This window comes from Procambarus clarkii, chromosome 20, assembly GCF_040958095.1.
Source record: "Procambarus clarkii isolate CNS0578487 chromosome 20, FALCON_Pclarkii_2.0, whole genome shotgun sequence".
NCBI classification, from domain to species: domain Eukaryota; kingdom Metazoa; phylum Arthropoda; class Malacostraca; order Decapoda; family Cambaridae; genus Procambarus; species Procambarus clarkii.
The window spans coordinates 11,266,464-11,281,650 of NC_091169.1; the positions used below are offsets into that span (position 1 = coordinate 11,266,464).

A 15,187-nucleotide genomic window follows, 5' to 3' on the forward strand; every position below is an offset into this window, starting at 1 on the left:
CTTGTAAGCAATCTACCTCATTTTTCATTTTTGATCAATTTGTTTTTGTATTGCTTAGTCTTGTTTATATTTTTGTTTTGTATATCTATATCTTGTGTTTTGTATAGTCCATGTTTATATGTTTTTTCTTTAATCTCATTTATTACCTAGGTTGCCTAGCCTAGCCATACTCCCTTACTCCATTGTACCCCTGAAAGCCCCTTTTGTGGTTGTTTTGCACAGTCTGTGTACATTTTTTTTTTTTCCTCTTTTATAGCTTATTTCTACCTTGTAATCTGCCTTTCTTTCCTTGTTTTTCCTGCATTCAGCTTTTTTTAATGCAGTCAAGTATAGACCCAGAACTTAATCTCTTATCCACTATCTATGACAATAATCATTTTAATGATCTAAATTGCAGATATTTTGCAGCACATGATGTAAACAATGTAGTAACTCATAATCACAATATCTCTGTAATCAATTTGAATGTTAGATCCCTAGGTAAACACTTCGATGATGTTAGTGCCTTGATTGAAGCTATTGACAACAAATTCTCTTTTATTATACTTACTGAAACATGGTTGAAAGAGGATACCACTCAACTCTTTAACATGCCTAACTACTCAGCAATTCACAACTGTCGTCAACTTCAGAGAGGTGGTGGCACCGCTCTTTACTACCACCAAGAACTAACATGCTTAAAAGAAATTAGAACTAGAGACTGCTATGGGGAGTATATCTTCGCCAGCTTCAGAGTCAAGGGTGCCGAGTCTGTCCTGTCTGTGGGTGCAGTTTATAGAATTCCTAACACTGATGTGTCCGAATTCAACTCAAACCTTAGAAATCTAATACTTGATAACAGACTGAACAAAAACCACCTAATTATTGCAGGGGACTTTAACATTGACCTCTGCGAGCCAGAACACCCTACTGCTGTTAGCTTCCTCAACTGTATGAACTCCTGCTTCCTCATACCCTTAATCACTAGACCTACTAGAATCACTGATAGCACTGCCACGACTCTAGATCACATCTGGACAAACATAACCTCTCCGCTTACTTCAGGTATAATCACCGATAGCACTACAGACCATTACCCCACATTTCTCTTAACTAACATTAGCAAACCACCTCTTGAGTCAAGAGAGATACGTTTTAGACTACACAATGAAACTGCTATAGACAATTTTATAACTGCTACTGATAATGTCAACTGGGAGTCCGAGTTAGGTAACATAGAGGACATCAACCTAGCAGTTCAATCTTTTCTTCAAAAAACTCTTAGCCTTTATAATACCCACTGTCCTATGCTTACAAAACAAGTCACAACCAAAAGGCTTAACAATCCCTGGCTTACAAAGGGAATACTTAAATCTATTAATAAAAAACATGACCTTGAGAAGAAGTATAGGTTAGGAATTGTCTCCAAAGAATTCTCAAAGAATTACTCATTATTGCTATCTAAGATAATTAGACGAGCCAAAACTAAATACTACGAAGATAAATTTACCCAAATAAAGAGCAACATTAAACAAACTTGGAGAACAATTTCACAAATATTGGGATCAAAGAAGTCTATAATTAACAAACCAACACTCCTGTCTAATAACGATGGTCAGCTTTCAGCCTCGGATTCTGCTATTGAGTTCAATAGGTTCTTCTCTTCCTTTGGTTCATCCCTTGCTAATGATATTCCATCTTCCAGTACTGACATTAAGGACTATCTTACAGGTAACTATCCACAGTCTCTGTACCTAAAGCATATTAATTCCACTGACGTCAATGAGATAATCCTTTCCCTTAAAACCAAGTCTGGTGCCCTTGAGGAGATACCAACTTTAATCTACAAAAAAGCCTCCAGATCTTTAGCCCCTGCTATTGCTTTGCTCTTCAAGAAGTCACTTGAACTCCAAACCTTTCCAGATATTCTAAAAAAAGCGAGAGTAACGCCTGTCCACAAAAGTGGTGATCTCACAGATGTTAACAACTACAGACCTATATCAATCCTGCCAAACTTGTCAAAAATTTTTGAAAAACTAATCTATAAGCAGCTTTACTCATATCTAGCCAAACTCAATATACTTAGCCCTTGCCAATATGGCTTCAGGCCCAAAAAAAGCACTAACGATGCACTTATTAGTATGCTTAACTCGATTCATACAGCTCTTGATCAAAATGAGTTCCCTGTTGGGTTATTTGTGGACCTGCGTAAAGCTTTCGATACTGTCAACCACCAAAACCTTCTTCTTAAATTACATCATTATGGTGTCAGAGGACACTCCCTACAATACCTCAAATCCTACCTTACTGACAGGCTCCAATGTGTTTCTGTGAATAATACAATTTCTCCCACACTACCCATCAACATTGGTGTTCCCAGGGCAGCATACTTGGCCCTCTCCTCTTTCTCATCTACATTAATGACCTTCCAAATGCCTCCCAACACCTCAAACCAATTTTATTTGCTGATGACACAACCTTCATTTACTCCAGTCCTGATCCCCTTGCTCTAAATGCCACAGTAAATACTGAGCTTAATAAAGTCCATCTGTGGCTAACTGCCAACAAACTCACCCTTAACATTGACAAAACTTTCTATATTCTGTTTGGCAATAAATCCTCTAATCAAATAAATCTCAAAATAAACAATACCCAAATTTGTAACAAATTAGATGGCAAATTCCTTGGCATTCTCATTGACAACAAGCTGAATTTCCAGGGACACATTCTAAACATATCAAAACTGAATATGTTAGACATTAAGTCACTGTACATTCTCTCATGTGTATTATACATATATAAAACGCTAAACTATAATGCCAATCCTGATCTCAAAAGCTTCATAGAAGGTTGTAACAGAACCCATGAGCACCACACCAGAAATAAATACAGTTTTGATATTCCTAGAGTACGACTAAATCAAACCAGAAATGCTCAACAAATCAAGGGGCCCAGAATGTGGAATGACCTTCCCAACCATGTTAAAGACTGTACCTCTCTCAACCAGTTTAAGTTAAAAACGAAGCTATACCTAATAAATTCCATGTAACCCACCTTACCCCCCTGTTGTCAACCCATGTATATTTTTTGTTTTTTTGTTTTTCAAATCAACGCTGTTTGAATGTAATTTTCTGTAATAATTTGTAATTGTATTTGTGCTGCTTTTTCAACAATGTTCCCCCCTCTTTTACCTCTGTTTTTTATATGTACTCATCACATCTTTTCTTTTTACCCATTAGTTTTAAGCTGTAGTCATTAATGTTTTTCCTGCCCGAAATGCTTTGCGTAATAGTGGCTTTAGGCATTGTATGTACTAGCTCTATCTATAAAGCCAACAAACTTTGTAAATCTCTTTATGTATGTACCTTACCTAAATAAAGATTATTATTATTATTATTATTATATATATAAACGATCTGCCTAATGTCTCTAATATTCTTAAACCTATATTGTTTGCTGTCGATACTACCCTTATCTATTCAGACCTCAACCCACATACACTAAATAATGTTGTGAATAATGAATTTAAAAAAAGTCCACTTATGGATGTCAACGAACAAACTAACATTAAACATCGAAAAGACTTACTACATCTTATTTGGAAGCAAATCATCAAATGCAATTCAGCTACAGATAGACAACATTAACATCAGTAATAAAAATGATGGCAAGTTTCTTGGCCTATTTCTAGACAAGAGACTCAACTTCAGCACCCACATTCAACACATAACTAAGAAAGTCTCTAAGACAGTTGGTATACTCTCCAAAATCAGATATTATGTTCCTAACTCTGCTCTCCTCTCACTATATTATGCACTAATCTACCCCTATCCTAATTATGGTATCTGTGCATGGGGGTCTACCACTGCAAACCACCTTAAGCCCATCATCACACAGCAAAAATCTGCTATCAGAATAATAACTAACTCTGCTTTCAGACAACACTCAGCTCCCTTGTTTAAATCCCTAAACTTGCTAAATATTAACTCCCTCCACACATTTTCTTGTGTCAACTACATTTACAAAATCCTGTTCTTAAATGCAAACCATGCTCTGAAACTCTCCCTGGACAGATGTAATAGGACCCATTATCACCACACCAGAAATAAATATCTCTTTGATATCCCCAGGGTCAAGCTTAATCTGTGTAAACACTCTATGCAAATTAAGGGACCTAGTCTATGGAACTCACTCCCTAGTGAATTGAAAAACTGTAAAACTTTTGCCTTATTTAAAAGCAAAACCAAAAAGTACCTAATTTCATCTTCTTAGTTTCCTACACTGAGCTTTAAATTTGCTCTGTACCTATTGTTACCCAATCTCCTAATTTTTATGTAGTATCAAACAACCTTATTATTGTGTTCATTGCTGTCTTCTTTTATGTGCTAGCCATATGCTGTATTGTGCCTACCAATTTTTGTCAACTACCATTCAAGCTGTCATTGCAATCAATCTTAGCTACCTATGTGCTTTAATATACTGTACCTACAATTTTCTCTCATCTTCTTTTTTTCATTCCATGTAACTGTTATCATTTTTTTGTCTATAAATTTTGCAAGTATTTACCTCCTTAAAATTTTCTTAGATTAAGGACCTGCCCGAAATGCTGCACGTACTAGTGGCTTTACAAGACTGTAATTACCATATTATGTATCCTCACATTCACAATGTACATTCTTGTATATGCATAAATAAATAAATAAATAAAACCAGCGTTGAATGTAATGAAACGCCATTTTCTGGGTGAGACCCGGAGGCTCCCCGGAGCTTTACCGGCTGATATGCTAATGTCAGACTTTGGCATCAGTCATGTGTATGGAGTTCTAGGGCCTACCGGGGACCACAAGCCAGAACCTGGCCCCCTCAGAGAGGCAAGGGGAGCAATGGCCTATAGAAACCCCCGTGTGGTTGGAAGCATTCTATGTCTGCCATCGACCGGGTCAAGCATCCAGAAAGGTAAGCATTCCAAAACAAACCCCTATTCTGGTGAAAATTGCTACCTAAGCCGAACTAGTGGATAGAACTCTTCAACAGAAAACAAGGAAACTAGTATGACGTCATACGTCACCGTGCCGCTGTCTGCGCAGCTCCCCCCTCCCCGGGAGGGGGAAGGGGGAGCCCCAGACCTCCCACGCCGGCTATCCACCCATCAGTTCTGAGGCTGGATGTCAAAACACGCGAAAAACGCCGACCGGAGGGAGGGAGGGTTGCCGGGGAGCCTCCGGGTCTCACCCAGAAAATGGCGTTTCATTACATTCAACGCTGGTTTTCTGGGGGGAGCCCCGTCGGCTCCCCGGAGCTAACTACCCACAGAGGAAGGTCAAAGGGACAGAACTGGGAGGCGGACACCACGCACCCCCCAAGGAGGCGAGACAACCGGCAGCAAACGCCAACCCAAGGCGCCACAGCCCCGAAAATCCCGGGAACAACACGAGAACCACGAGCAGCAAGGCCCCTGCACGAACACCAAAAATCCATGCCCGAAAGACCGCAAGGCCACGTCGCCCAGACGGCAGCGAGAGCAGCGAAGCCACGAACGCCACAGGCACGAGGGAAGAACACAGGCAGCTTAGCCGCAAGAACACGGCTGACCACCCGGGACACTATCACCCGCGAACCGGGAAGAACAGAACCGGATCAACGCAAAACGCGCTCCGGACCCAAACGCCGTGGCATGCAAACAACAGCGGAGGGCCGCCACTGAACACAAAAACGACACACCCCCGGCCCGACCAACGAAGCACCAACAAACCCTGGACCCCTCCAGAATGCAGCAGCCCCACCCCGCGCCAGAAAAGATGGAGACTGCTGCCACCAAACAACCAAAACGCTAAATCCGAAGGAGCAAGAAAACTCAGCGACTCGACCCCCAGAGGCAAAGGCCCAAAGGAAAGAGCCGACGAAAAAACACACCGGAACCGAAGGGGCACTACCAACCGAGGAGAAGACAGAGCACGCTGACCAGAGACCAGGATGGTGCAAGCGGCGCACGAACAGGCCGGAGGTGAAACGACGCACAAGACAGCTTACTAACGGTGCAGAAGCAACACCAAGACCGAAAGCAAGCTGAAGCGGCTCCGCCTGCGCCGCACGAAAAGAGGCGACAGTATGTGGCAAGACGACGGCCCCCAACCCCCACTAGAAAACCAAGCCGAGAGTAAACCAAGCTAACAAGAGTAACCACCTAAGAAGGGACAGGAAAAGGAAGGACCACCAAAATACCCCATACTGCCGCCAAGAGAAGCAAGCAGGTGGGACACCTATCACGAAGCCACCCGACCACCAACCGGAGGCGAGACCACGAGGCAGAACATAAGCAGCCCCGACAAGGCCCCTCCGAGCCCAGGAAAAAGGCGGAGCCGCGAAAAGATCTCGGGCGCGACCACCGAAACCCAGGCGGCACAAGGAGATGGAACGTCTGCCGAACAGAAAAACTCCCCAAAGCATGCAAGCCCGCCAGGAGTTCAGAAATGATGGGTCCGACGCGAGACATCGCAAGACCCCCCCCCAAAAAAAAAAAAAAAAAAAACGGCAGGGCAAGCTAGGAAACCAAAGAAGGCGGAAAGGGTCGCCGCCAGAACAGGACCCGAACCAAGGGGCACGAACAACTGCAACAGACCGAGACAAAGAAGCACATCACAGGACACAGGCTGACCAATGCCTAAGAACACACGCAGAACATCCCTGCTGCAGAGGAGGCAGGAAGAAAGAGCAGAAGCACAAAAAACCCCAGGAGAACAACCAGGGGTGGACAATCAGGCAGGAACAAAAACCCCACGCAATCCCCAGGCACAAAACGGCAGCAAAGTGCCACTCCACAACCGGACACAGGAACAAGGACATGCCACCGTGAAACACGGTACCAATGCACACGTGCAGTAGCAGCAACAGGCACCACTGCAACATGCAACATGTAAATAGCAACTCCCCTCTGCAAAGGCAGAGAACGGAGCAGGCAGACCCCAGACAGGGCCAACGGAGACACGACAAAATCCTGCAGGCCCAGAAAACCTGCACCAGGCGACCGACGGTGGAGAAACCCCGCTCGATACCTGCTGGATGAGGTACTGGGAGCTCTTTTACACCTGAAGCCCGGCCCAAGGCCAGGCTAGACCGGACAGAGGATGGCCCACCAGGCAGCTGCTAGGAGCAGTCCACCGGCCCACATACCCCCACAACCAGGACGGGCCGGAACTGCCATACGAAAACAGGTCAGAGCGCCCTGGAAGTCCACGGACGAACCAGCAAGAAGGCTTATGCTTGCAAGTAGGTCGTGTAACAAGCACAGACCTCTGATGGTAATACAGTGTTCCCCAAAGGTGCCAATAGCACCACTGCACACCACTGGTACTATCCCGCAAGTTCTACCAGATAGGCGGGACCCAAGAGCCAGAGCTCAAATCCTGCAAGCACAGCCAGGAGCCTTACCAGGTGAGTACAGATCCAACCCCCACAACCCCCACACCTCACATTAAAAAAGGAGGGTCCCCTGAATGACTCCAGCATGGGTTGGACATGCACATGAGGGGGACAGGAAGGGGTGATAAAGGGACAGACACTGGTGTGCGAACGGTCTCAGTCGTACAAAAATATACCTAAATAAAGACAGGTATATAAACACCGCCGCATCCAGCGCCCGGCCAAAAGACGCCAGACCGCAGAAACTCACCTGGCGAATGGTGGCACGAACTGGACACGACTCAACCGTGCCCAGAAGAACTTGGGAGCACCGCCAGGTGAAGACGCCAGAGCCGGACCCTGTCGGACCCGCAGGAGAGCAGGGAGAGGCGAAGGAGGCGGTCCACACCCATGACACAGGGAAAACCGCGGTGTCCTCCCCACAATTGGGAACCAGGACACCCCCGGCGCGAAGGGGCACATACCGCAGCTAGGGAGAAGAACGAGAGGCGAAGCACTGTAGCAAAAAAGGGCGCAAAACACCAGCACTGAAACACCGCCCACCAAGGCTCAAGTGCAACGCCCCTGCTGCCCGCACCCGCTGTGTTAGCACAACTGGGTAACCGAGCCACAACGAGCAACCAAACTCGCAGGACTCCGGGTCGAAGGTGTCACCGACCCCACAGGCAGCAGACGGAGGCAAAACAGAGAGTCACCCAGAGACAAAGAGTGAGAGCAACCCTCAAACTCGCTGGAAGCGAGGGGGGGACTCTGGGGTCACATCCATCGGACCCGCGCGCCCCCAGGGGTTTCCCAGGGTCCCGAGCGTTTACTTTAAGAGGACTCGCGCTCAGGTAATCCCAGGCAGGGTACTGCTAACCGGCACCCAAAGCTATGATTGGTAAAGACAAGCTGCACAGTACCCTGCGCCCCACCAGTGCAAACACTGCCCCTTACTCTAAGGCGAACAAGGGAGACAGAACACCCGAGCACACAAAGAGCGGCCGAAAACCAAGCAGTAAACGGCCAAGCAGGGGCAGGACCCAAGGAACTTGTGGAAGGTGGCCCCAAGCCCCAAGGGCAGTACTTACAGGGCACCTAGGGAAGGGAACCCTAGGCGCATGCAGCCCGAGTACTGAAGAATCACTCCCGGCTCACGCACCACCTAGAAAACAGACACCACACTCTAAGTACAGTGCTGAAACAACCACTGGAGCCGGAGCACATAACCATTGCCTATAGCATCAGCCGAAGAACTGATGGGTGGATAGCCGGCGTGGGAGGTCTGGGGCTCCCCCTTCCCCCTCCCGGGGAGGGGGGAGCTGCGCAGACAGCGGCGCGGTGACGTATGACGTCATACTAGTTTCCTTGTTTTCTGTTGAGTTCTATCCACTAGTTCGGCTTAGGTAGCAATTTTCACCAAAATAGGGGTTTGTTTTGGAATGCTTACCTTTCTGGATGCTTGACCCGGTCGATGGCAGACATAGAATGCTTCCAACCACACGGGGGTTTCTATAGGCCATTGCTCCCCTTGCCTCTCTGAGGGGGCCAGGTTCTGGCTCGTGGTCCCCGGTAGGCCCTAGAACTCCATACACATGACTGATGCCAAAGTCTGACATTAGCATATCAGCCGGTAAAGCTCCGGGGAGCCGACGGGGCTCCCCCCAGAAAAACTCAGAAAAGCAGCTAATGTAGTCCCGATACACAAGAAAGGGGATAGACAAGAGGCACTGAACTACAGGCCAGTGCCCCTAACCTGCATACCATGCAAGCTGATGGAGAAGATTGTGCGAAGAAAGCTAGTGGAGCATCTGGAGCGAAAGAACTTTGTAACACAGCATCAACATGGGTTCAGGGATGGCAGGTCCTGCCTCACAGGGTTACTTGAATTTTACGACCAGGCAACAAAAATAAGGCAAGAAAGAGAAGGGTCTGCAGACTGCACATTTTTGGATTGTCAGAAAGCCTTTGATACAGTACCACACAAGAGGCTAGTGAAAAAGCTGGAGATGCAGGCTGGAGTGAAAGGGAAGGTACTCCATTGGAAAAAGGAGTACCTAAGCAACAGTAGACAAAGAGTCAGTGTAAGTGGTGAGGTCTCAGATTGGCGAGACGTTACAAGTGGAGTACTGCAGGGGTCAGTCCTTGGACCTATACTGTTTCTGATATATGTAAATGATCTCCCAGAGGGTATAGAATCGTTTCTCTCAATGTTAACAGTCTCCGTGGTGTAGTGGTAAGACACTCGCCTGGCGTTCCGCGAGCGCTATGTCATGGGTTCGTATCCTGGCCGGGGAGGATTTACTGGGCGCAATTCCTTAACTGTAGCCTCTGTTTAACGCAACAGTAAAATGTGTACTTGGATGAAAAAATGATTCTTCGCGGCAGGGGATCGTATTCCAGGGACCTGCCCGAAACGCTACGCATACTAGTGGCTGTACAAGAATGTAACAACTCTTGTATATATCTCAAAAAAAAAAAAAAAAAAAAAAAAAAAAAAAAAAAAAAAAAAGTTTGCCGATGATGCAAAAATTATGAGGAGGATTGAAACAGATGATGATAGTAGGAGGCTACAAGATGACCTAGATAGACTGAGTGAATGGTCCAACAAATGGCTGTTCAAGTTCAACCCGAGTAAATGCAAAGTAGTGAAACTAGGCAGTGGAAACAGGAAACCAGACACAGGATACAGAATAGGAGATGAAGTACTTAATGAAACGGACAGAGAGGGAGTCTATATCTAGGAGGTGATATCACACTAAACCTGTTTCCTGAAGCCCCACATAAAAAGAATAATGTCTGCGGCATATGCAAGGCTGGCTAACATCATTACAGCGTTCAGGAACCTGTGTAAGGAATCATTCAGAATCTTGTACACCACATATGTAAGACCAATCCTGGAGTATGTGGCCCCAGCATGGAGCCCGTACCTTGTCAAGCACAAAATGAAGCTGGAAAAAGTCCAACGGTATGCCACTAGACTAGTCCCAGAACTAAGAGGCATGAGTTACGAGGAAAGGCTGTGGGAAATGCACCTTACGACACTGGAAGACAGAAGAGTAAGGGGAGACATGATCACAACCTACAAAATCCTCAGGGGAATCGACCAGGTAAACAAGGATAAACTATTCAACACTGGCGGGACGTGAACAAGGGGACACTGGTGGAAACTGAGTACCCACATGAGCCACAGGAATGTTAGAAGGAACTTTTTCAGTGTCAGAGTAGTTAATGGATGGAATGCATTAGGCAGTGATGTGGTGGAGGCTGACTCCATACACAGTTTCAACTGTAGATAAGATAGAGCCCAGTAGGCTCAAGAATCTGTACACCAGTTGATTGACAGTTGAGAGGCAGGACCAAAGAGCCAAAGCTCAACCCCTGCAAGCACAAATAGGAGAGTACAAATAGGTGAGTACACACATCAAATACTGCCGAGAACCAGTAGAGGCAAGTACAGTGCTAGTGCACCCTGATACAGTATTGATATCAACTTTACATTGCATGTTATGCCACAGGAGGGCAGTACCACTACAGGGTCTTCCAGGACCTGACCATTCATCAGACATTTCAATACTGGCAGTGTAAAAAGAACCATGTAAATTTAGTGAGGATTTCAAATCACAAGTCCATTACAGGCTCACCATAGCCCATGCTACTTGGATCTTTTGTTTCGAGTAGCTGAATCTTCAACAACAGCAATGATTTCAAATCCATAAGATTTAAGATGGTGCTCTTTCAAAACAAGAATATTACACATACCAAAAAGCTTTTTGATATTCTTACATTTGGGGTCAGTTGCCTCTCTAATTACCTTAATAACTAGGAATTATGATGACCAGACCACACACTAGAAATTGAAGAGACGTCGACGTTGTCGACGTTATGTCGTTGTCATAATTAGGAATTATGACTAAAAATACCTAAACAAATACCCTGAAAAAGGTAGGATAAATATACAATGTTACATGAAGCTCATTTATGTGTTTAATTGAAGTAACATTATAGTTACAGTGAGTGGATGGTGACATTGTATGTAGAGATCTTTGTCAAGTATTATATAATAATTAACAGGTCATGAGTAAGAGTCAAGTATTGATTACCCTGTATCTATGAATAATATAAACTAATAATAGAGCCCAAATAAATAATAACTACATATGATTTACCTCCATCAAGATTAGAAATTAAACAACCAATCAAATGATATAGGCTAATCTTATACCTGCTAATATAGGCCTATAAGGATCATACCTACCAATTAAACAATACTCAAACTTAAACCATTACATCCAAATTTAAAAGTACACATTCTTTTATATTAAATTGTCAGATTCCTGCATTTGTAAACAGATGAAATAAATACTACCAGTAATTAAGCCTTGTATGAAATAATCCACATCATAATAAATACTCTGGAGCCAAACTAATATTAATGCAAAGTTATTGTTTATAAAACGCCAGAGTCAGAATAGTATAAATGTCAGAATCGGGCTAATCTAATTACCAGATTCATAAATATAATTGCCAGGTTCATGCTAGTGTTATTTCTGTACCTTATTTATGCTATTTTCAGATTCATGAGTTTATAAACTGCCAAACTCAATATAATATAACTGCCAGATTCAGAATATTATAATTGCCAGAATCAGGTTAATATAATTGTATGAAAGCCTAATATAATTGGCAAGCTAATATAACTGCCAGTCATACTAATATAACTGCCAGTCATGTTAATATAACTGCTAATAACTTTCTAGCATGTGTGTCTATGTATGTATTAACATGATGTACTGAATGGGGTGAGAATAGCTTGAGCTACCTCATCCCTTTGTGTGTATTTACATCAATAAACTTATTTAAATTTAAATTTCAATTTCTAGCATGCTAATATAATTGTCAGTCAGGCTAATATAACTTCCAGTCATGCTAATATAACTTTCAGTCATACTAATTTAACTTCCAGTCGTGCTAATAATTGTCAATCAGGCTAATATAATTGCCAGTTAGGTATATTTAATTGGCAGTCAGGCCAATATAATTTCCAGTCAGGTTAATATAAATCCCAGTCATGCTGATGCAGTCCCCATGGAGCAGTGGAAACACACTCGCCCTGTACTTTGCAAGCAATTTGCAATTTGCCCGAAACACATTGCGTAATAGTGGCTTTAGGCATTGTATGTACTAGCTCTATCTATATATCAATCCATTAATGTAACATCACTTGTATGTATGTACCTTACCTGAATAAACATATTTTATTTATTTATTATTTATTTAATTTGGCCTTAGTTCATATCCTGGCAGGGATGGATTGACCAGGCACCAATCCTTAACTGTGTGCTTCTGTTCACTACCCGTTAGGATAATACAATTGCCAGTCAGGCTAATATAATTGCTAAAAAGGCTAACATAATTGCCATTTAGGTTAATATAGTTGTCAGTCAGGCTAATATAAACTAAATCCCAGTAAATAAATATGGGTCCCGGTAGTACAATCAGGTTCGTTCTCAATGCACAATTGAGAATTCCGGGTTCGAAACCCAGGCTGAACAGAAATGGTTGGGAACATTTCCTTTCACCTAATGGAGCTGTTCACCTAGCAGCAAGTAGGTACTCAGGAGATAGTCAGCTTGTTGTGGGGTTGCATCCTGGGCGTGGTCAGCAATTCGACCCTGGGGGATGGGGGGCAAGGGAGGACCCTGATAAAAGCCTAACATGTATGAATACTCTCTGACTTCCTATCCTCCAACACAGTGAATTATTATTATTAAATGCTAAACTTCGTCTAGAAAAATACAAATTTATGACTCGGACTGTCATAAATACCAGATTCTGGCTACTGTAACTTCTGAAGTGATGTATATTTCTGACCAGGAGTAGTATAAACTCATAAAGAGGCTTAAACAAAAAATAAAAATTGCACAGCAGTTTGCATAGGAATCTGATGAGCTTCTAATTCCTTGATTAATAAAAATAAACATTTCTTCAGAAAATAAAATGGTCTCACCTTAAGCACATCTCAAACTGTTTTCTACTCCAGCTTCAATATTAAATAACATTACAACAAAAATGTCCACAACTTAGTTACTGAGATTATAATACTCTAATATATTTTTAAACAAATTTTTATAGAAAACCAAAATAGAATGCACATAATTATTCAAATAAATATAAAGAAAAACATATTAAAACTTAGTTTTATCTTTGTTAAGATAAAGAAATATTTCTTTACTTATTAAAAAATTTGTTTTCTACATTAAGAACTTCTCTAATTCTTGAATGTTTTATGAGGAGCATTTAAATTCTACACTGAGAGATTCTTTAGTTCTTGCTTGGTCTATGAGCAGCATTTAACTTTCATAAAAGAACAAAATAATAAAATAATAAAATATATTTAGATCTTTACCTATCATGGAGAAAGCTATTTCTCAAACAAAACATAATTATCTCTGTATAACATCCAACTGACATGGTGATAGTACAATATTTTCATGATGAAGCTCTATTTCCAAACGGTAAATTAGATTGAAGGTAAATAAATGTACTATTATAAGCCTCATTAAACCTCAACATTCTCTCAATCTCCTCCCACACCCAAAGTGTTTAGCCCATCACTTGAATGAATCGTCTTGTGCCTTTTCATACTTTTAAGGTGAACTTTTAAGGTGAACGAATCTCTTCCCACACTTTGAACACTCATGAAGTCGATCTCATGAATGTACCAACATATGATGCTTCATGTATCCACGACGTCTGAATCTCTTCCCACACTCTAAACACTCATGAGGTTCATCACTAAAATGTACTACCATGTGAAGTATTATAGCTCCACGTTGTCTAAATTTTCTACCACACTCGGCACATTCAAAACGTTTTTCATCGGTATGCACCATCCTGTGTCTCTTCATACTGTCAAGCTGACTGAATCTTTTCCCACACTCTGGACACTCATGAGGTTTATCTCCCGAATGCACTAATATGTGCCTCGTTAAATGTGTATGCATACTGAATCTCTTTCCACACTCTGGACACTCATGAGGCTTGTCACCTGAATGCACTAACATGTGAATCTTCACATTTCCAAGACGACTGAATCTCTTCCCACACTCTGGACATTCATGAGGTTTATCTCCCGAATGCACTAAAAGGTGCCTCCGCATACTTGCAGGCATACTGAATCTCTTCCCACACTCTAGACACTCATGAGGTTTATCACCTGAATGCACTACCATGTGAGCCTTCACTTGTCCAAGACGTCTAAATCTCTTCCCACACTCTGGACATTCATGAGGTTTGTCACTCGAATGCACTAACATGTGAGTCTTCATATCTCCTAGACGAACGAATACCTTCCCACACTCTGGACACGCATGAGGTTTCACACCTGAATGCAACACCATGTGCCTCCTTATACTTCTAAGATGAGTGAATACCTTCCCACACTCTGGGCATTGGCGAGTGTTCATCGTCTTTACAACAGGTGCAGTTTGTGTGAAGGTTTTCTCTCTCTGAGTGGTGATGTTGTTGTTGTTGTTGTTAAAGATTCGCTACCTGGAACAAAAAGTTCCAAGTAACACAGGCTATGGTGAGCCCGCAGATAGTTATTAGCGGTGATGTTGGGAGACGTGTTACGGTCCTGTATTAATGTTGACGGTTATGCAAGGCTTGAGTATAATGTCTTAGAGTTATATCTCCAAGCACTTGAGCACAGTTAATGTGAGCACTTGGCGGTACTTCTTTATAAGTCAGTGTGAAGGTTTTCCCCTTGCTTGATGCTGATGTCCGGAAACTCACCCGGTAGTGTTTG

General features: G+C 43.0%; 1 protein-coding gene across 1 annotated transcript; it reads right to left on the reverse strand.

Annotated features, from left to right (window-relative positions):
• Positions 1-14,090: 14,090 nt before the first annotated feature.
• LOC138366694 (zinc finger protein 708-like) lies at positions 14,091-14,846 on the reverse strand. Its single transcript, XM_069327963.1, has one exon. It carries the CDS (start codon positions 14,844-14,846, stop codon positions 14,091-14,093), a length of 756 nt encoding a protein of 251 aa, XP_069184064.1.
• Between the last annotated feature and the right edge of the window lie 341 nt (positions 14,847-15,187).